The sequence below is a fragment of the Ranitomeya imitator genome, chromosome 4 (genome assembly GCF_032444005.1).
Source record: "Ranitomeya imitator isolate aRanImi1 chromosome 4, aRanImi1.pri, whole genome shotgun sequence".
In the NCBI taxonomy this organism is placed as follows: Eukaryota; Metazoa; Chordata; class Amphibia; order Anura; family Dendrobatidae; genus Ranitomeya; species Ranitomeya imitator.
The window spans coordinates 43981166-44003260 of NC_091285.1; the positions used below are offsets into that span (position 1 = coordinate 43981166).

Here is a 22095-nt window from a genome sequence, read left to right on the forward strand (position 1 = left end):
TCCATAAAATAATATTCATATTACTCTGATGTTACACAGATGATCCGTATGGGATCCGCTATTATTTACTTGTATAGGCGATTCTCATCCAATACTAGGAAGAGCCTAGTTCATGCTGTGATGGTATTTCACACGGACGCTCATCTGAACAGCCCTGTAGATATACATTGGTCATTGTGCCGTCCGATTATTACTCACACAGCACACATTTGTTTAATAGGCTGGTCTGAACGAGCCCTTACATTGTCTACTTTGTAATTAACCCATTACTTGCCAAATTAAAATTTTGACAAGTACGGATTTTTCAGAAAAGGGCGTCCCAATATTCAATTAAAAATGACAATGACATGATTTCCTATTTTGAAAACATTCATTTTACAAACACAACACAAAAAATTGGACCTAATTATAAAAATTATCAAATCTTAGTTGCTAGAAGCTAAAGATTAGGCGTCCCCAAAAAAAGGACATTGGTAGATAATGGGTTAATGGATTGTCTACGAGTGTAATCTATGGATAAACCAGATCCTCCAAAATGAGGGATGCTTTTGTAGCCCATTCCTGCCCTGGTTAGAAAGTAAGCACTGGGCTCCTACTACTTTATTTATCCAAAATTCTCTGGCTCCTATTTGTCCTATTTGAATAATTTTTAAGGGGTAAAAGTGATGAGTTTTAAATCTTACATTATTCCCACTGTTCTCTGAATATTCCCCTTTTTTCTTTTTTTTGCAATCTGCCATACTGTTCCAGAGCTATGGACCTTTTTAGTTAGAGCTACTTTTTGTGGTCCTTACAAAGGGGCGTGGCTCGCAGTGTAATTATGTAGAGCAGCCCAAAGACACGCCCCCGAGATTCCTGTGTGCCACGCTCTATTGGTTAAGACCATAAAAATTACCACCAAGTGAAAAGGTTCATATCTATGGAACTGTAGGGTGGATTTGACAAAGAAAAAAATTAGAATGCTTAATTGAACCATGGGAGTAACAGAAGAGCAAAAACTGATCACTTTTGACTTGCTGGAAGGTCTTCGTTAATACTGTATACAGTGGAGCCTCTTTGAGAGCACTGCTCTCTTTAACATACCAGATTTCGCTGATACAGATTTTCAGCTTCACTATAAATTACACAGACTGGCCATCTTTGTTGAGAGGACCTCTCCCCATAGTAGACCACTTTCCAACGCAAATTTGGGTGGTCATCTTAAAAAGGGATTTGAATTATGAATTATAGTATGGGATTGCGGCTCAGCCATATTTACCCAAGTGGGCATGAGTGAGAACAGTGTCAGACTAGGGTGCCAAGGGCCCACCAGTAACCCACTCCAGGGCCCCACTTTTCAGCTACATACAAATGTGACATTATCCTCAATCACAAATTTATATTGCAAAGAACTGGATAGATTGTAAAATTAATAAGATTCCGCCTTTGTTTGTACATAGTGACTCAAGTGTATTGTGCCAAGTACTGCTCATATAAGAGGGTGATGGGCCACTCCTGGACCGGGGCCCACTGGAGGATTCTCCTGTTCTCTGCTGTGCACCAAAGCAGACTCATGATCTGAATAGTGAGCAGAGCCAGATAATGTGGGTGTCACTGGTGTGAGTGGAGACCGAGACAGTGGATAGCCTGATCCGGAGTAAAGGAAGGAAAGTGAACGAAGGACAGATTGGTTAACTGGAGATGTTTCCTGGATTAGGACAGGATAGAACATGAAATGTGTGACAAAAAGAGTGCCCTGGGTGGGAGTTCCAAGGTGTCAGTCAGGAAAGAAGCTGAGTAAAGGTCAGAGTGGCAAGCTAACTCCTTTAAGGGAAAAAGACCCAGAACCGAGGGTATTATAAAGGACATATTTATGAAGTTATGCACCCACTTTCTATTATACGTAGTTCCCACCAAGCTGATGTTAAGTAGCAGAGTGTTTATTTTGGACTGATGGTCTCCCTCATTGAACTGTTAAACTGATTAACATCCGGTCTTGGGCAGCGAAAGCCACCGCCAAAGTCACCGCCTGCAAGGGTGTAGCGCCCCTGTAGACAAAGTCCACACCCCCAGCTAGATACCCCATCTTCATGTAGTGTGCTGGGCTGGATGACGAGTGCCTCGCCAACAGCTGACACTCCACTCCACATTACAATAATGGCACATAGCTTAATAAGTAACGCATCCATGAAATCTGTGTCTCAGATGCTATATTATGCTGTCCTCAGATTACATAGCAAAAACCTGCTGATATACATATTTCTTTTAACTCGACTGAAAGAGGTTATGCAAAAATGAAAAACAAGTCAGCTCACCTGTCCGTCCAGGCTACTCCTCATCTGATCCCGCACGGAAGGAAGCCGAACAACTGGTTAGAAATACACACATAAATGAGACATCTTGCCGAAAAGCGTAGGCTATATTTGCTGTAGTGTTATATGCTGCTATGTGTTGATGCTCACATTATATTCCTTATGGTACATCTATGGAAAAAAATGTTTTAATCATGGATAAATAAAAGTTATTGTTTATACGATTACCTACATCCCGCTGGATCTTCTTCACGACTGAAAGAAGTTGTCCTCGTGCCCCCATCGATTTACACCTGCCATCTGTGCCTGTGAGCGGCTCTATCGCTGCTCGCTCAGTCCGCATCACATGACCCTGTCTGCAGCTGCCCCTGATGTCACGTCAACTTCCGGATTTCCTGGGTTCACCCATGTGTGACCTAGTTGCATGCACTTCCTGAATTGACTGGGCTATGGGCGGTTTTTCACCACAGATCACAGCCCAGTATACAGCGCGCGCTTGTGGCCAATGAAAGCAGAGGAGAGAGAAAAGGCGTGCGCTGGACACTGGGCTGTGATGTGCGGTGAAGCATCGCCCAATGTGCTGCAGAGAAGCAGGCTTAGAAATCATTTCACCCAATGAAAGAATATTTTGCACGTATGTTGTGTGTTTCGCAGCCTGTTTATCTGATTATCAGGAAACCACTATTCATCTGAATACATAACAGTTTCCTTAATAAATGTGTAATTATCTTTTGTAACTAGCTCTGCTTTAATTAAAGTAATTCTCCACTAGGTGGACAGCCCCTTTTCAAATGAAGTAGTTCCTCTTGTACAATAACAGATGCTCCCCTCCCACACTGACTCCGCTCCAGCGATGTCAGCGCCGGGACTCATGTAAAACTGTTATAAAAATGTGAACCCTGCAGCCAATCAACGGCTCTCATTTCTTCCACTTAACCGAGGTTCATCCGAACGAAATGTGTGCGAAGCTGCCCAATAGCGGCTGCTGGTTGGCTGCAGGGCTCACGTGGCATAACAATGTCAGGCAAGCCCTGGCACACCCAGTGCTGACATTGCTAGAATGACACTACCGTCGGAGGTGGGAATGGGGTATTTTTCTTTAACAAGGAGGACTACTTCACTTAAAAAAAGAGTTGTTCAGGTGGTGGACAATCCCTTTAAATAACATGATTTAATAAAATGTAGCTTCTTTTTGAAGCTTGTATTTCTTATTTGCCTCCTACAAAACACTAGATGATTCTTGATTAAAATCTGATTTGGGATTTCCTGACTGCTACATACTAATGACAATTTTCCTGCTTGTATGATTGTGGTTCAAGAAATGGAACATAATCCATATAAATGAGGCAACATGGAGACATCAGACTGCACCATCAGTAGGATCAGCCCTCCTATGTTGTGTATATGTGCATGTAGGTCATAGGAAACCGAATAAAATTATAACTTGAAATATGCAATCCGATGTCTTAATTCCGAGAAATCCACATTTTTCTTAATATGTAAATGTGCTGTTAAGATCTATGGGCCATACATAGATCTCCCTGAGAATCTGCCCCCAGAGCTTAATATAAATGACAGGAGGGGTTACCAGAGTTAGGGGTTTTAAATTATTGCTATGAAGGGGTAGCAGTATATACATACAGGTGCTTCTCACAAAATTACATAATCAAAAAGTTAATTTATTTCAGTTCTTCAATACAAAAACTGAAACTCATCTAATATATAAAGCTGAATGTGTGTGTGTGTGTGTATGTCCAGGATTGGCATCTGCACCGTCGCAGCTACAGCCACAAAATTTTGCACAGTCACATGTCTGGAACCCGAGAGCGTCATAGGCTATGTTGTGAGGCAAAATTTTTACCCCGCGCGTTCCAATTCACCAAACAATTTTGCCCCTATCTACATAATGTGGAAAAAGTGAAAGGAAAAGTGTTGGAGGCAAATTGACAGGTGCCAGATCTGAACAAGGGGGACTTAAAGAATGAGAGTGATGGCGCCAAAGAGTATATACCGTACAGTTGCTAAGGTGGTGTTATGTTGTGAATTCTGCTCTTGGGTTCCCTCCAGTGGTTGTAGGTGGGAATGCAGTTGTCTCTGACTCGCAGTCCTGGCCAGGTGTATCGGATGATTACAATTCTGACTGGGATATTTAGGTGTGCAGGATCCTTTAGCCCTTGCCAGTTGTCAATGTTCCTTGTGAAGTGTTGGATCACTTTCTGGCTTCTCCTGCTTGCTGCCAAATTCAGCAAAGATAAGTGTTTGGTTTTTGTATCTGTGGCACACTGCTGTGTGCTTGTTTCAGTTTTATTCCTGCTCTGTAGGTAGTGTAGGATTCACTGGAGTTGCAGATTTACGCTCCTACATCTTTTAGTTAGATGTAGGAAGTTTTTTGTATATTCTGCTGTGGATGTTTTGAAGGGTTTTAATACTGACCGCACAGAACTCTGTCCTATCCTGTCCTATCTAGCTAGAGTGGCCTCCTGTGCTAAATCCTGTTTTTCTGCCTGTGTACATTTTTTCCTCTCCGACTCACTGCCAATATTTGTGGGGGGCTGTCTATCCTTTGGGAATTTTCTCTGAGGCAAGATAGTATTCCAATTTCCATCTTTAGGGGTATTTAGTCCTCCGGCTGTGAGGAGGTGTCTAGGTGTGTTAGGTACACTCCACGGCTACCTCTAGTTGCGGTGTTAAGTTCAGGATTGCGGTCAGTATAGTGGACACCTTCTCCAGTGAAAGTTCTCATGCAGCTCCAAGGTCACCAGATCATAACAGTGTTAGGGGTCGAGTTCCTGCCTCTGCACAGGGGGAATCTCGGGCCATCTCCGCTGCGGTCTCCCATTCTTCTCCTGCCGCAGTGGAGCCTGCTCAGCGGAGACGTCGGTCTCAGCGTCTCGCTCAGTCTGACTCTGTGCTAAGAGTTACTGCTGCATTTCCTGCTTCTGCCATTGAAGTCAGTGTTGGGCAGCGGCGAGCAGACGCTTCTGGGACTAAGTCCTGCTTTTCACGTTCTGAGCATGCCCAGAGTAAGATCTCTCAGTGGAGATCGAGGGTCACATGATCAGATACTGCAGCTAAGGTCCTTGTAGGTGCTAGGACTAAATCCTGCTTTGCACTCTGAGCATGCCCAGGGCAAGATCTCTCAGTGGAGATCTAGGGTCACATGCTCAGGTACTGCAGCAATTCCATTGGTCCTTCTTTGAAAGGTCCTAAACGTGCTGCAACTATTTAAGGCCCGCATGGCCGCACGGCCATGCGCTAGTATTGACTATTGTTATCGTGTGTGTGTTGATGAGTGCAAGTCGTTCCTTAAAAATCCCATCCCTTGTGTATGACTGTTCGCGTAAGGTGTATGGCTGCAATCTAGCGCCCGGCTGAACTCACAGCTTTAACACACAAAGCAGCGTCTAACTGCTGTGACCGCCAGTGCAGCGCCTTGCGCTATTAGAGCGCTTACCTTACCCAAGTCTGGGTGGTTAGTGGATTCCGCTAGTGTGGCACAGCATGCACTTCTGTGCATAATAGTTACCTCTGATACCCCAATTGTGGTGTCGATCGCAAGAGGTCTACACTAACTCTAATCCTGTGTCCTGGGATAGAGTTCTGTGGTTCCTTGCTTGCGCTCTCTGTGCGGTACCGCGACCCTGTGACTTAACAGGGATCGCTTCCTTCACACAGGGTGAAGATAACCCGTGTGTGTAATCACATTGTACCGCCATATAGTACCGCCATTCACTTAGCAGCAGGTTCTTTTCTGCACGGTGGATCCCGGGTGGCGAACGCACCAATCTTACTTAATAAATATATTCGGTGCGTTCTGCCAACCCTAACAGGTGGGGCCCCGACATGGGATACTCACCACACACAGGGATATGAACACACACACAAAATGTGCCACACAATACCACGTGCTTGAACACATATACCACCCTCAGCACACATTTCACCACACATACACCAACCTCGCCACATAAAAGTCGAAACACAAAAGTCGCCACTCAAAACTCGCCATGCACAAAATTTGCCACATGCAAAACTCGCCACATGCAAAACTCGCCACATGCAAAACTTGCCACACGTGCAAAACTCACCTCATGGAAAACTCGCCACATGCAAAACTTGCACACACAGAAAAATTGCCACGTGCACAAAAGTTGCAACACATGCAAAAGTCGCCTCACACAAAATTTGCACATACTCAAAATGCACCACACATAAAACTCGCCACGTGCAAAACTCGCCATGCGCAAAACTTGATGCACACAACTTGCTACACTAACCTGTCACATGCAACTCGACACACAAAAATTTGCTACACGCATGTCGCCACACAAAACTCATCTCACCACAAAAAACTCATCTCACAAAAGTCGCTACATGCATGTCGCCACACGCAACTCAACACACACAACTTGACACATGAAACTCGCCCTAAAACACACACAAGTTTGGTATTATCCTTCAAAAATAAAAATCTGATTAATAAGCAGACAAACTACAAGAGCAACAAATGTACCATATAGGAAATACACCAGGGTGGAGGGCTTCCTGTTGGCTGGGGATTTAGCAGGCTGCCAATTTAGCTTACAAATACTGAGGTAAAAATACTGACCAAATAACATGTGAACAAGGTCTAATACAGGAGGAGATGACACACAGATATATACTATATACAGGAGGAGATCACATACAGGTATATACTATATACAGGAGGAGATGACATACAGGTATATACTATATACAGGAGGAGATGACACACAGGTATATACTATATATAGGAGCAGATGACACACAAGTATATACTATATACAGGAGGAGATGACACACAGGTATATACTATATACAGGGGAGATGACACACAGGTATATACTATATACAGGGGAGATGACATACAGGCATATACTATATACAGGAGGAGATGACATACACGTATATACTATATATAGGAGGAGATGACATACAGGTATATACTATACACAGAAAAGATGACATACAGGTATATTCTATATACAGGAGGAGATGACACATAGGTATATACAATATACAGGAGGAGATGACATACAGCAGGTATATACTATTTACAGGGGAGATGACATACAGGTATATATTATATACAGGAGATGACATACAGGTGTATACTATATATAAGGGAGATGACAAACGTATATACTGAGGGGAAAATGAGAGGTGTGAAGTGAAAATGAAAAGGTGTGAGTGCAAAATGAGAGGAGTGAGGTAAAATAGTGGAGTGATCAGAAAATAACAGATGTGAGGTCTAAATGACAAGTGTTAGGGGGGAATGAGAGGAGTGAGGGGGAACGAGAGGAGTGAGGGGGAAAATAAGAGGAGTGAGGGGGAAAATGAGAGGTGTGAGGGAGAAAATGAGAAGTGAGGGGAAAAATGAAAGATGTGAGGAGGAAAATGAGAGGCGTGATGGGAAAATGAGAGAAGTGAGGTGCTATAACTAACCACAGATATTTACTATGCCCAGGCAACGCCGGGCTCTTCAGCTAGTATATTATATAGAGTCATTACAAGCAGAGTGATCTATTTCAAGTGATTTCTGATAATGTTGATGATTATGGCTTATAGCCAATGAAAACCCAAAAGTCATTATCTCAGTAAATTAGAGTACTTTATAACACCAGCTTGAAAAATGATTTTAAAATCCAAAATGTTGGCCTGCTGAAATGTATGAGTTCAGTAAATGCACTCAATACTTGGTCGGGGCTTCTTTTGCATTAATTACTGCATCAATGCGGTGTGGCATGGAGGCGATCAGCCTGTGGCACTGCTGAGGTGTTATGGAAGCCCAGGTAGCTTTTTGATAGCAGCCTTCAGCTCCTCTACATTGTTGAGTCTGGTGTCTCTCATCTTCCTCTTGACAATACCCCATAGATTCTCTATGGGGTTAAGGTCAGGCGAGTTTGCTGGCCAATGAAGCACAGTGATACTGTTGTTTTTAAACTAGGTATTGGTACTTTTGGCAGTGTGGACAGGTGCCAAGTCCTGCTGGAGAATTAAATTTCCATCTCCAAAACGCTTGTCTGGAGAGGGAAGCATGAAGAGCTCTAAAATTTCCTGGTAGACGGCTGCACTGACTTTGGTCTTGATAAAACACAGTGGACCAACAGCAGCAGATGACATGGCTCCCCAAACCATCACTGATTGTGGAAACACCACACTAGACCTCTAGCATTTTGGATTGTGCCCCTCCCCACTCTTCCTCCAGACTCGGAGACCTCGATTTCCAAATAAAATGCAAAATTAACTTTCATGTGAAAACAACATCTTGGAGCACTGAGCAACAGTCCAGTTCTTTTACTCCTTGGTCCAGGTAAGACCCTTCTGGTGTTGTCTATTGGTCATGAGTGGCTTGACACAAGGAATGTGACACTTGTAGCCCTTGTCCTGGATACGTCTGTGCGGTGGCTCTTGAAGCAATGAATCTCTCCCAAATTTTTGAATGGCCTTTTCTTAACAATCCTTTCAAGGCTGCGGTTATTCCGATTGCTTGTGCTCCTTTTAATATCACATTTTTTCCTTCTACTCAACTCTCCATTAATATGCTTGGACACAGCACTCTGTGAACAGCCAGCTTCTTTAGCAATGATGACCTTTTATGGCTTACCCTCCTTGTGGAGTGTGTCAGTGACTGCTTTCTGGACATCTGTCAAATCAACAGTCTTCCCCATGATTGTGGAGCCTACTGAAACAGACTAAGGGACCTTTTTAAATGCTTAGAAAGCCTTTGCAGGTGTTTTTTTTTATCGCCTCCATGCCACGCTGCATTGATGCAGTAATTGATGCAAAAGGAGCCCCAACCAAGTATTGAGTGCATTTACTGAACTCATACATTTCAGCAGGCCAACATTTCGGATTTTAAAATCATTTTTCAAGCTGGTGTTATAAGTTATTCTAATTTACTGAGATAATGACTTTTGTGTTTTCATTGGCTGTAAGCCATAATCATCATCACTAACAGAAATAAACACTTGACTTGAAATAGATCACTCTGTTTGTAATGACTCTGTATAGTATATGATTTTCACGTTTTGTCTTGAAGAACTGAAATAAATTAACTTTTTGATGATATTCTAATTTAGTGAGAAGCACTTGTATAACCACCAAACAACTCTCCTCCCAGCCATGCAGCATAAGCTAGCTCTGATGATTTGTTTCAGTCAGGACCCAGATTATACAGGGGATAGGAGTGGCTAACCGAGCTCAGCTGAGAGCTCAGACTCCCAAAGCTCCCAACATCGCCGATTAACCCCTGTACTGCCAAGAGATGTTAACACCATTTAAAAAGAGGGTGATGTGCTTCTTTTCAGCTCAGGAGTAGGAACAATCAGACTCTGTGGTCTTTTTGCTCCTCTCTGTTGCAGTAACCCCGTGACAGGACCCCATACAGACTGTGCCCCATATATTGCTCCATACAGAATGGGCCCCATATAATGCTCCATATAGAAGGGCCTCATATAATGCTCCAAACAGAATGGGCCCCATATATTGCTTCATACAGAATGGGCCCCATATAATGCTGTATATATAATGGGCACCAAATAATATTCCATACAGACTATGCCACATATATTGCTCCATACAGAATGAGCCTCATATAATGCTGCATATAGAATGGGCTTCACATAATGATCTATATAGAATGCAGATACTAAGCTTGGTTGAAACTAAACCCAGGACCACATCTTTGCAAAAGCAAAAGTGTTAACCACTGACTCATCCTGTAGAGATACATGGATCATAATATCTAACTATACAGACCCTTTAATATAAATGCATCAAGGGGATTGATTAGACTTGTGTAGTTAATAATAAAGTGGCCAGAGAAGGAATCCCCTCCTGTTGCTTTCCTGCCTTCTTCTCCCGGCTAGCAGGAAGGTCAGCTCTACATTTCCTGAACATGGTCGCAGAGATCAACTGGAATCTTGGTGATTGACAAGAACATAAGTGAGCGCTGCCTTATTCACAAAGGTGGAAACTCCCATGTTCAAGATACGTTCCTCTTTCTTAGCTGAGCCAGCAGCGTAATGTTGAGCTCCTGGGCCACAATGCAAACTCCATAACGAGCTTTCTGCCTATGATATTGCAAGTTGCCTTTTTTATTAGTCTCATTTTAGGTTACATATAATATATTGATTATTATTTATACATTTTGATAGGGGAAAGAAAAAAAAACAGCAATTCCACCTTTGTTGTTTGTAGTATAAATGACTTATTAAAGGGGGTTGTCCACCTTTGGGGCAATTTTTTTTACATTAATGCATGTATTTTAGGTAAAAAATAATTTTTCAAATTATTATTATTATTATGTATTATTATAGTGCCATTTATACCATAGCGCTTTACATGTGAGAAGTGGTATACATAATAAAAAACAAGTACAATAATCTTAATCAATACAAGTCACGACTGGTACAGGAGGAGAGAGGACCCTGTCCCCGAGGGCTCACAGTCTACAAGGGATGGGTGAGGATACAGTAGGTGAGGGATGAGCTGGTTGTGCAGCGATTTGGTCTATTGGTGATTACTGCAGGTTGTAGGTTTGTCGGAAGAGCTGGGGTCTTCAGGTTCTTTTTGAAGGTTTCCACGGTAAGCGAGAGTCTGATATGTTGGGGCAGAGAGTTCCAGAGTATGGGAGATGCGGGGGAGAAATCTTGTATGCGTTTGTGGGAAGAGGAGATAAGAGGGGAGTAGAGTAGGAGATCTTGTGAGGATCGGAGGTTGCGTGCAGGTAAGTATCGGGAGACGAGGTCACAGATGTATGGAGGAGACAGGTTGTGGATGGCTTTGTATGTCATGGTTAGGGTTTTGAACTGAAGTCTTTGGGTAATGGGAAGAGGCTGGGGAATAGCAGGGGGGACAGGTGGATTAGTTGGGCAGCAGAGTTTAGACTAGATTGGAGGAGTGTTAGAGGGGAGGCCACGGAGTCAAGGTGGGAAAGGGTTTTTGCAGATTCTTGGCTGAGGAATGTACGGATCCGGGAAATATTTTTGAGTTGAAGTCGGCAGGAAGTGGAAAGGGTTTGGATATCTAGTTTGAAGGAGAGATCAGTGTCAAGGATTACACCGAGGCAGCGAGCTTTTGGGACTGGGGAGAGTGGGCAGCCATTTACTTTAAATTAGATTTCATTAAAAATGTTGCACTGTTTGGCTTTTTTAAGCTCTTTGCTTCCTTCTACGTTCAATTTTGATGTGGTCTGTGGTGATAAACTAATTGAATGAGAGCACAGAAAAAGACAAACTTAGGGCAGGCGCAGATGACCAAGTGTGGTTTGACAAAACATCTGATCGCACACGGACCAATGTTAGTCTATGGGAGATGCACTTTAGATTTTTTTTTTCTTGGACAGAGACAGGTCGAGGAAAAAAATCGGTGCGTACCTAAGTTGATCTGATATAACAGAATGAAGAAGATGGAGAATTTTTTTTCACCGTCTTCTCATCATCCAAGAGAATTCTATCACACTATGCTGACACTCTGATCAAACTGTGATAAGAGTGTCATTTCCATAATCTACCCAATTCTTTTGCATGAGAGAATACACGGTCATCTGCACTTGCCCTAAGGACTCGAGATAGCACACATTGGGTATACACTAACAGATTTTTAGTTGGATAACTCACGGACAGCACACCGAGCCATGCTTTTCAGTAGGACAGTTCAGATGAACAATGTTTTTTTCACTCCAACTGCTCGTGAGTAGGGTTGAGCGACTTTTCTTTTTATAGGATCGGGTCAGGTTTCACGAAACCCGACTTTTTCAAAAGTCGAGTCGAGTGAAATGGGCCGATCTTATAGAAAAGTCGGGGTCGGGGTCGGCCGAAACACGAAACCCAATGCAGTGCATTGGGTTTCTAATGGTTCCCAGGGTCTGAAGGAGAGGAAACTCTCCTTAAGGCCCTGGGATCCATATTTAAGTGTAAAATAAAGAATCAAAATAAAAAATATTGATATACTTACCCTCGGACGCTCCCTGGTTCTCACCGGCAGCCTTCCTTCCTAAGAATGAGCGCCTGAAGGACCTTCGATTAAGTCGCGGCTTGTGATTGGTCGCGTGAGCAGTCACATGGGCGTCACGCGACCAATCACAAGCCGCGACGTCATCTAAGGTCCTTCAGGCGCTGATTCTTAGGAAGGAAGGCTGCGGGTTAGAACCAGGGCGCGTCCGAGGGTGAGTATATACCTATTAGGAATATACTCACCCTTGGACACGCCCTCGGACGCTTCCTTCCTAAGAATTAGCGCCTGAAGGACCTTAGATGACGTCGCGGCTTGTGATTGGTCGCGTGACCGCCCATGTGACCGCTCACGCGACCAATCACAAGCCGCGACATCATCGAAGGCCCTTCAGGCGCTCATTCTTAGGAAGGAAGGCTGCCGGTGAGAACCAGGGCGCGTCCGAGGGTGAGTATATCAATATTTTTTTATTTTTATTCTTTATTTTACACTTAAATATGAATTCCGATACCGATTCCCGATATCTTAAACATATCGGAACTCGGTATCGGAATTCCGATTCCAGATCAGAAGATCGCCGACCTCATGGCCGACCCCACACAGGGGTCGGGTCGGCTTTCATGAAACCCGACTTTGCCAAAAGTCGGCGACTTCTGAATCTGGCCGACCCATTTTGCTCAACCCTAGTAGCTGCTATATCGCAGAGCAGTACAAGTCAATGGGGTTACATTGTGACCTGCTGGGTAGTGTGACCAAAACAAGCAAGTCGTAAAAAACCCCAGATGCGGTTGAATTATTTGCAACTTGCTCGATGCAGTCGATGTACACTATGGGTCGCAATGTGACCCCATTCACTTTTACTGCTCTACATAGCAGCTATACATAGCGAATGTTGGCCAGAGTCGCTGTGTGGTCTTCGCTTTAAGGTTGCCAAGATGACAATTATGTCTTTTTTTGATTTTTTACTATTCTATTAGGTGAAACTGTGAAGGTCATAGAATCATAGAAGGTTAGAGTTGAAAGAGACTTCCAGGGTCATCATGTCCAACCCCCCACTCAATGCAGGATTCACTTAACCATCTCAGACAGATGTGTGTCCAGCCTCTGTTTGTCTCTGGTCACTGGGATGTGAGCCTCACATGAGCGCCACTCCTGGACCAGCCCCAGAGAATCCTAATAGTGCATGTTGTGAGAATTCACAAGTCTGTAGTGACATAGAGTGACTGCAGACTTGTACCCCAAGGCTTTTTAGGTCTTGCCTTTGGCCCACTAGGGCCACAGGCTACTTGGTTCGGGTCGGGCAGTTCTTCAGGGGGTTGTCACGTTAGCAGTGACCCGATCCGTGGCCTTGGGCGCCCAATAAAAATCATGAGGGAATGTTTGTAGGGGATTTAACGTGACGCCACCTGTGGTGTTCGGCAATGAGTGGCCGATGCTGCTTAAGGAGACCGCTGGGGCCGATTGTGACGCAGCTGGGATGGTTCTGCTCCCCACAGGTGGAGCAAGGCCCCAGGGCTACCGATATAGTTTTGTAAGGGATCGTGGACATTGGGGTGCAGGACTGAGGGAGCAGGAAATGACTGGAGAAAACAAGCACTGTAGTTTTCTTTATCTTTACTTGGTATCTGAAGGTGCAGTCTGAGGCACGGGTAACAGGTGATGATGGGGGTCTGGGCAGCCTGGAAGCAACTTAGGATCGACATAGCCAGGTGGGTTCAGAGGCCTTCCTGCTGCGCTCTCTCTTAGGTCCTTGCTGCTTAAAGCTCTGCCCAAGTTCCTTTCTTGCGTGTTGCATCTATCCTGTATGACAGACAGCATGAGCCTATCATGAGCGCTGCTTTCTCACTAGCAGCCCCGGGCTCTTGGTCTGCTGTGGGGCCTCCGGGTGTTCGGTGTGGCCAGGGAGCTTATAGTCCCCTGCCCTCCAGATTTGGCTGGCGGGGCGTACAGCACCCACACATCCAAGGACTCTGGTGCCCTCTTGTCAGTGCTCTGTTCTGGGGGGAGCTTGGCTGCAGCTCCACTCCACAGGTTCTCCTCGTCTGCTCTCCTCTCACTTTCAGACCCGACTCAAACTAACTAACTCCGCCGCCAGGCCAGAACTTATCAGGAAGCTCCCCTGAAACCGGGTGTTAGAGCTCCCCCTCTGGTCTGGAATAAGGAAAAGTGTTGGATGCTGGTGTTACCTGGTAAGGGGACCCCTCCTTGCTTCCAGGCATGACATCACCCCCTGTGAGGGAGGCAATGCCAGTGTGGCAACCGGACTCCTGGGGTGCCATATTAGTCCCACATCTGCCATAGTGGCCCATGATCACCCACCGATCGAAGCCATTTTAAACACAGTGACTTTTATCATATTGTCAGTTTTGTCAGTCAGCTTTTCATAGCACCTCAAGATTTTGATCTTTTGTAACCCACTCCTAAATTTTGTTTTACTTTTATCTTCTAGTTTGACAACTGAAATCTTTCACCACTGTCATATTGTAGAAATCCTTGAGTCTTCAGGCTGCCATGTTACATAACATAGTCCTGTTGGGTGCAGTCACCTTACTTGGTGTTTTGGAACAAGGTATAATATGTGATATTCTGCAGTCAAAGTTTTCTTTCTGCTTTGTATTAACTGAATTATGTTAAATCTGCTCTACACATACCGTAACATTGACATTTGATCTTATTAATTTACATTTGGTTGAAGTATACAACAACTGCAGGCATATGTTGGAGGGGAACACCTTGAGCCGACAGCAGATAGACAGCTCTAATCCACCATGCTGTAGATGATTTACGGTAGATTACTTTATGCCTGATGAAAAACTGTTCATCCTATGACAATTTCTGAGTCCTGAATAATTCTGCTGAAAGCTGAAATCTGCAACATCTTTGCAGCTGTATACTGCTCTCATCTCCTGTCTATATAATCCAGTAGTTGACATTAATACCAGTTCTACGACTAATTGGAACAGAGTTTACATTCCTTCTAAATATTTGTGTTATTGATGAGTACAGTTAAGTTTTACATCTCCAGCTGAAAATTACAATTTCCGATTTCACTAAAAGGCACTTTAGGATTTTAAGTATTTTTATTCTAAAGTTCAACTGTTTTTTTGCCAAACCGATAAATGTCTATTTACACGAGGCCAGGAAATTTTTGTCCAACCTAATAAATTATGATCTCCCTTTCTCCATGTCAGCCTGTGAGCCTGTCCGCTTGTGCACAAATACGGGCAAGACATTTCAGCAGACAACTGCAACTTCACAATTATAGAGCTGTAGTCCAGCTCTCAAATATTATAAAAATATTATTTTTTATTGAATTAGTCCACAAAAGGTACATGACAAAAAAAGGGTAAAATTCAGGAAAAAGTAGAAGGATAGCCCACCCCTACGCATGGCTAAAATCGTACAAAAAAAAGACCTCTTGTACAAAGCCAATCTTCAAATGTGAGGGTTAGAAAAACATGTTTTTGTGTGTTTGCATGCCTTTTTTGCCTTTTAAGCAGTTTTGTGCATTTTTCTATTTGTTTTTGTGTATTCTCCATATGTTTATTGTGTTTTTGTAAGATTAAAATTAATTTCTGCAGGAAATCCTGAACGTGTGCACATACCCTAATTAATTTTCTTTTGTGCGTTTTTTTCGTGCATTTTACATATTCTGTGCTTCTTATATGCTTTTTTTGTGCCTTGCACGCATTTTATGCTCTTTTTAACAATACATGCATTTTTATGTTTTATGTTCTATGTGCGTTTTCATGCATCTTATGTGTTTTTGTGTATGCTGTGCATCTTAATGCATTTTTTTATGCGTTATGAACATTTTCTTGCGTTTTATGTGTTTTGCGCATTTTAACACGTTATGAACTGTTTAATACATTTTTGTCATTTTCTATGCATTATTGATTTTTTTCTCTTCCTTCCTTTATTATTTAAGAATAATAATATCTATATTAATATCATTATATTTAACTTATCCATAAAGTATTTCTCTTATATATCATTACTTTTTACCTGTATGTGGCCCTTTGTTCATGGATTGTACTTTGGCCAATGAAAGACAGATGCTTATAGCCCTTCCTCTATTTTTAGTCTCCTATTTAAAAATTATGGTAGAGTTCCTTTTTTTCATATGAATTTAAAGGTTATCCAGGACTCTGTTTTTTTTTACTATGGCATAAGTATTAACAGGCAAATACACTGCTCAAAAAAATAAAGGGAACACTTAAACAGAATATAACTCCAAATAAATCAAACTTCTGTGAAATCAAACTGTCCACTTAGGAAGCCACACTGTTTGACAATCAATTTCACATGCTGTTGTGCAAATGGAATAGACAGCAGATGGAAATTATTGGCAATTATCGAGACACACTCAATAAAGGAGTGGTTCTGCAGGTGGGGACCACAGACCACATCTCAGTACCAATGCTTTCTGGCTGATGTTTTGGTCACTTTTAAATGTTGGTTGTGCTTTCACACTCGTGGTAGCATGAGACGGACTCTACAACCCACACAAGTGGCTCAGGTAGTGCAGCTCATCCAGGATGGCACATCAATGCGAGCTGTGGCAAGAAGATTTGCTGTGTCTGTCAGTGTAGTGTCCAGAGGCTGGAGGTGCTACCAGGAGACAGGCCAGTACACCAGGAGACGTGGAGGGGGCCGTAGGAGGGCAACAACCCAGCAGCAGGACCGCTACTTCAGCCTTTGTGTAAGGAGGAACAGGAGGAGCACTGCCATAGCCCTGCAAAATGACCTCCAGCAGGCCACAAATGTGCATGTGTCTGCACAAACGGTTAGAAACGGACTCCATGAGGATGTTCTGAGTGCCCGACGTTCACAGATGGGGGTTGTGCTCACAGCACAACATCGTGCAGGATGCTTAGCATTTGCCACAGAACACCAGGATTGGCAAATTCGCCACTGGCGCCCTGTGCTCCTCATAGATGAAAGCAGGTTTACACTGAGCACATGTGACAGACGTGACAGTCTAGAGACACCATGAAGAGCAATCTCCTGCCTGCAACATCCTTCAGCATGACCCGTTTGGCAATGGATCAGTAATGGTGTGGGGTGGCATTTCTTTGGAGGGCCCCTTGTGAGACCATATGCTGTTGCGGTTGGCGCTGGGTGCCTCCTAATGCAGGACAATGCCAGAACTCATGTGGCTGGAGTGTGTCAGCAGTTCTTGCAAGATGAAGGCGTTGAAGCTATGGACTGGCCCGCCCGTTCCCCAGACCTGAATCTGATTGAACACATCTGGGACATCATGTCTCGCACCATCCACCAACATCTTGTTGCATCACAGACTGTCCAGGAGTTGGCGGATGCTATAGTCCAGGTCAGGGAGGAGATCCCTCAGTAGACCATCCGCCGCCTCATCAGGAGCATGCCCAAGCGTTATAGAGAGGTCATACAGGCACGTGGTAGCCACACACACTACTGAGCATCATTTCCTTGTTTTGAGGCATTTTCACTGAAGTTGGATCAGCCTGTAATTTGATTTTCCACTTTGATTTTGAGTATCGTTCCAAATCCAGGCCTCCATTGGTTAATAAATTTGATTTTCATTGATGATTTTTGTGTGATTTTGTTGTCAGCACATTCAACTTTGTACAGAACAAAGTATTCAATGAGAATATTTCATTCATTCAGATCTAAGATGTGTTATTTGAGTGTTCCCTTTATTTTTTGAGCAGTGTAGTTGTCAACTATTTAGCAAGGGCTTTGATTCAACCAAAACCAAAAATTTTTGAGAATAACAGCGGGTTTAGGTTTTTTTTTATATATAAAACATAACCTTTATTCCTATTTATTTAAAAAAAAAAATCTCTGAAAGTGCAAATAAAACTGTGCAATGTAAAGTGCTAAGTGCAAGATATGGAAAAAGTGCCAGTTAAAACTTATAGTACCACTGGAACTACGTTTAGGATGCTTTTTCACATAACCGTATGGTGTCATCTACAAGCTTACCCCTATAAAACAAAAATCTGTTCGGATTTTACATAGGTTATACTACCTTATTAATCTTCTAGGACTCATATAACATCAAATCCTCTTTACAGATTATTGCACAAATAGGGATGATCTAATAGGGTATACTTTCCCACATATACATTATTTCATTATATCTCCCCATGTGTCAATAACAATAAACAGCAGAAATGCTAATATGTTGATTAACGTAATTAGTTATCATTTGACTTCTTATATGCGCTGTTATTCAATCTGGACAGATTGTGGTACGTATCAGCACGCTCATGCAAATAGTTTAAGGGGAAATGTTGCATTAATCACATTTTCTTCACACATCTCTTACCCCAAATAACCACTTGAATACATCTATGCCTCTATACTTTCTGGCATACATTCTTATTTATGATCAAAGTGCATTATATATATTTTTGTTATACTCTTCTGGATCACCAAGCATGTCGCTGAATTTAGCCACCGAGTTCATAAGGTGCCGTCTTCAGCAATCACCATTTCATATGATGCTGTTGTCCGGTTCCCTTCCCATATTATGTCTCCCGACGCGTTTCATCATACAGATTCTTCAGGGGAAAATTAAATCTTAAAAGATATGAGCGTCAATGTCTGCCAGCACACAGTTTTAGACCGCTTTTGCTGGCAATTCAGCGGCTTCCACTGACTTTACGTTGACAGAGCAGCGGCTTCTCTTCAGCTATGCTTTCATGACAGGGAGTGACTGCCAATATCATGCTGACTGATAGCCTACTCCCTGCTGCCTAACTGCAGGGAATTGTCTGTCAATCAGCAAAACTTGGGCATACTAAAGGTACTGTCACACTCAGCAACTTTCCAACGATCACGACCAGCAATACGACCTGGCCGTGATCGTTGGAAAGTCGTTGTGTGGTCGCTGGAGAGGTGTCACACAGACAGCTCTCCAGCGACCAACGATGCCGAAGTCCCCGGGTAACCAGGGTAAACATCGGGTTACTAAGCGCGGGGCCGCGCTTAGTAACCCGATGTTTACCCTGGTTACCATTGTAAATGTAAAAAAAAACAAACATACTTACATTCCGGTGCCTGTCATGTCCCCGGCGTCCGCTTCCCTGCACTCCTCCTGCATCCTGTGTAAGCGCCGGCCGTAAAGCAGAGCGGTGATGTCACCGCTGTGCTCTGCTTTACAGCCGGCCGGCGCTGACACAGGATGCAGGAAGAGTGCAGGGAAGCGGACGCTGGGGACATGACAGGCACCGGAATGTAAGTATGTTTTTTTTTTTTTACATTTACAATGGTAACCAGGGTAAACATCGGGTTACTAAGCGCGGCCCTGCGCTTAGTAACCCGATATTTACCCTGGTTACCAGTGAACACATCGCTGATTCGGCGTCACACACGCCGATTCAGCGATGTCAGCGGGAGATCCAGCGTCGAAATAAAGTTCTGGCCTTCTAGCTCCGACCAGCGATGTCACAGCAGGATCCAGATCGCTGCTGCGTGTCAAACACAACGATATCGCTATCCAGGACGCTGCAACGTCACAGATCATTGTCGTTCTCGTTGTAAAGTTGCTGAGTGTGTCGGTACCTTAAGAGGAGACTTAATAGCTGTCTACAAATATCTGATGGGCTGTGACAGTGTAGAGGGATCATCATTATTCTCATTTCCACATGGAAACAAGAGAAGCAATGGAATGAAACTAAAAGGGAGAAGATACAGATTAGATATTAGAAAAAACTTTTTGACAGTGAGGGTGATCAAAGAGTAGAACAGGCTGCCACTAGAGGTGGTGGTGAGTTCTCCTTCAATGGAAGTCTTCAAACAGAGGCTGGACAGACATCTGTCTGAGATAGTTTAGTGAATCCTGCACGGCAATGAGTAAGGAGTTGGACAAGAGGTCCCTTTCATCTCTAACATTTTATGATATGTGGTTGTCTGTTGGTGGTTCCATAAAGTAATGCCACACTGTGTTATCCTCACCCCGTGTTGTCTGAGTAGTATTCTGCAAATGGGAAAGGAGTTCGGGCATTCAGTGGTTCAGTGGGATGAGTCCTGGTCCATGCAGTTTTTCTAATGACAGCAGATGAGAGCACCCACTGACCCTCGTGTCTCGACTTGGTGGAAGCAGTGGGATACTACTCAGCCTAGCTGATCTGGGAGAGCAGCAGGGCACTGGTATTCGTAGATACCGTCCAGGGGCTCCACAACCAGGGAGGCACATAGACAGATCCAGCAGACCATAGATGAGGCACAGCATGTCCAACCCCACCAGCTTGACCTAGGAAGAGCTCTGAAGTGGATGCATAGCCACAACAAGAGATGGCAACTACAGGAGCTGTGCCAGCTTCAACGGATTGAATACCGGGCCACCGACAATCGGTTGGATTTGATTCAAAAATTGGGCAGTTGAGATGCCCAGAAAGTTGTGGAGGATGATGAAAAATCTTTTGAGTGGGTTAACTATTACCAGGAACTGCGGAGAGACTGACTACACCATTGCCTTGGATCGAGCAGGTGTTTGTGAAAGGACTTATCATGTCAACAGGCTAAAAGCTTATGAGGAAAGAAAGGTCACCAACTTAGCAGTTTGTTGTCCACCTTTAGATGACCCAGATATGGATCAGATCCTGGACTTATTGGTTTAATCCAAAAGGAGAATGGGGGTAGCGGATGTCCCATTCGGGGAGCGGCTTGGTCCATCACAGAAGCACCAGTTAACAAAACTGCTTGGAACTTATGGTTCCCTGTTCTAGGGTTGCTAAAGGTTGCCAAAGTCCAGTTTAACATTTGTCCCAACAAGTGCCAGATGGGAATGGCCGAGGTGCCATACCTCTGAGATATCGAGTGGGAAGTGGATGCATTCCTTCCAGACCCACAAAAGTAGAAGCCATTACCAAATGGCCCTGCCCAGCCAACCAAAAAACAGGTCTGCACATTCCTAGTCCGAAAAATATTATTGAAAGTTTATCCCCAATTACACCACAGTAGGAAAACTCCTCACTGACCTTACCACAAAGATATTCCTTCAATCTCATCTGGACCACAGAATGTGAGTCCGCATTCTTCCAGTTGAAAACCCAGCTAGCCCAAAGCCCAGTCCTGACTGCTCTTGAGCTACGCCTCCAGTTCATTGTCCAAACAGACGCATTGGTTACTGGATTGGGAGCTGTACTCAGTCAAGTTGGGGCCACGTTCAGGAACACTTGATAGCCTATGTCTCTTGGAAGCTGTTGGACCGGGAGAGCATATGCAATGACAGAAAAAGAATCTTGGCCTTAGTCTGGTCCCTAAAAAAATTGCAGACATACCTCTATGGCAAGGAATTTACTGTCATAACCAATCACAATCCTTTAAGTTGGCTAAATAAGACTGCTGTGGACAATGGACGTTTACTCAGATGGAGTCTGGTCTTACAGTCCTATAATTTTTCTATCTCCCATAAAAAGGGCAAAGATTATGGAAATGCCAATGGATTGTCCCAACAAGTGGAGAAGCATGATCAGAAATCTGTCACGTCTGGCAGCTCTGTCAATAGCGACCCACTACAGGATCCAGCAGTCTCCAGGGATAACTAAGAAAGGGGGAATGTGAAAACACAGTATTTCTTTTTAATTATGGCAGACATATAATTTCAGTAAGCCCAGGGACACGAGCTATTGTTCATATGATTCTGAACGTTGACTCTTGTTGTAGATTGAAGTGATGTTTGTTGAATGGCTACTGTTTACCTATTGTATCAATCCTTGCAGCTTATTTTCCTGCTTTCCTTGGAAAACAATGGCACAGGATAATTGAACAATGAGAAATTACTTCCTTTCACCTGCTCCCTATCTTGTGGAAATTTGTCAGAATAAGAGCTGTGAAT

At 43.6% G+C, this 22095-nt stretch overlaps 1 protein-coding gene across 2 annotated transcripts in view; it reads left to right on the forward strand.

Moving 5' to 3' along the window:
- LOC138675440 (leukotriene C4 synthase-like) overlaps positions 1–22095 on the forward strand; it is a 51309-nt gene that overhangs the window by 4515 nt on the left and 24699 nt on the right. For both annotated transcript variants that reach the window (XM_069763610.1, XM_069763611.1), the window contains exon 2: positions 14719–14838. In XM_069763610.1, the coding sequence (XP_069619711.1) occupies positions 14781–14838 (58 nt within the window). In that variant the 5' untranslated portion in view covers positions 14719–14780. The remainder of the gene's footprint in view (positions 1–14718; positions 14839–22095) is intronic.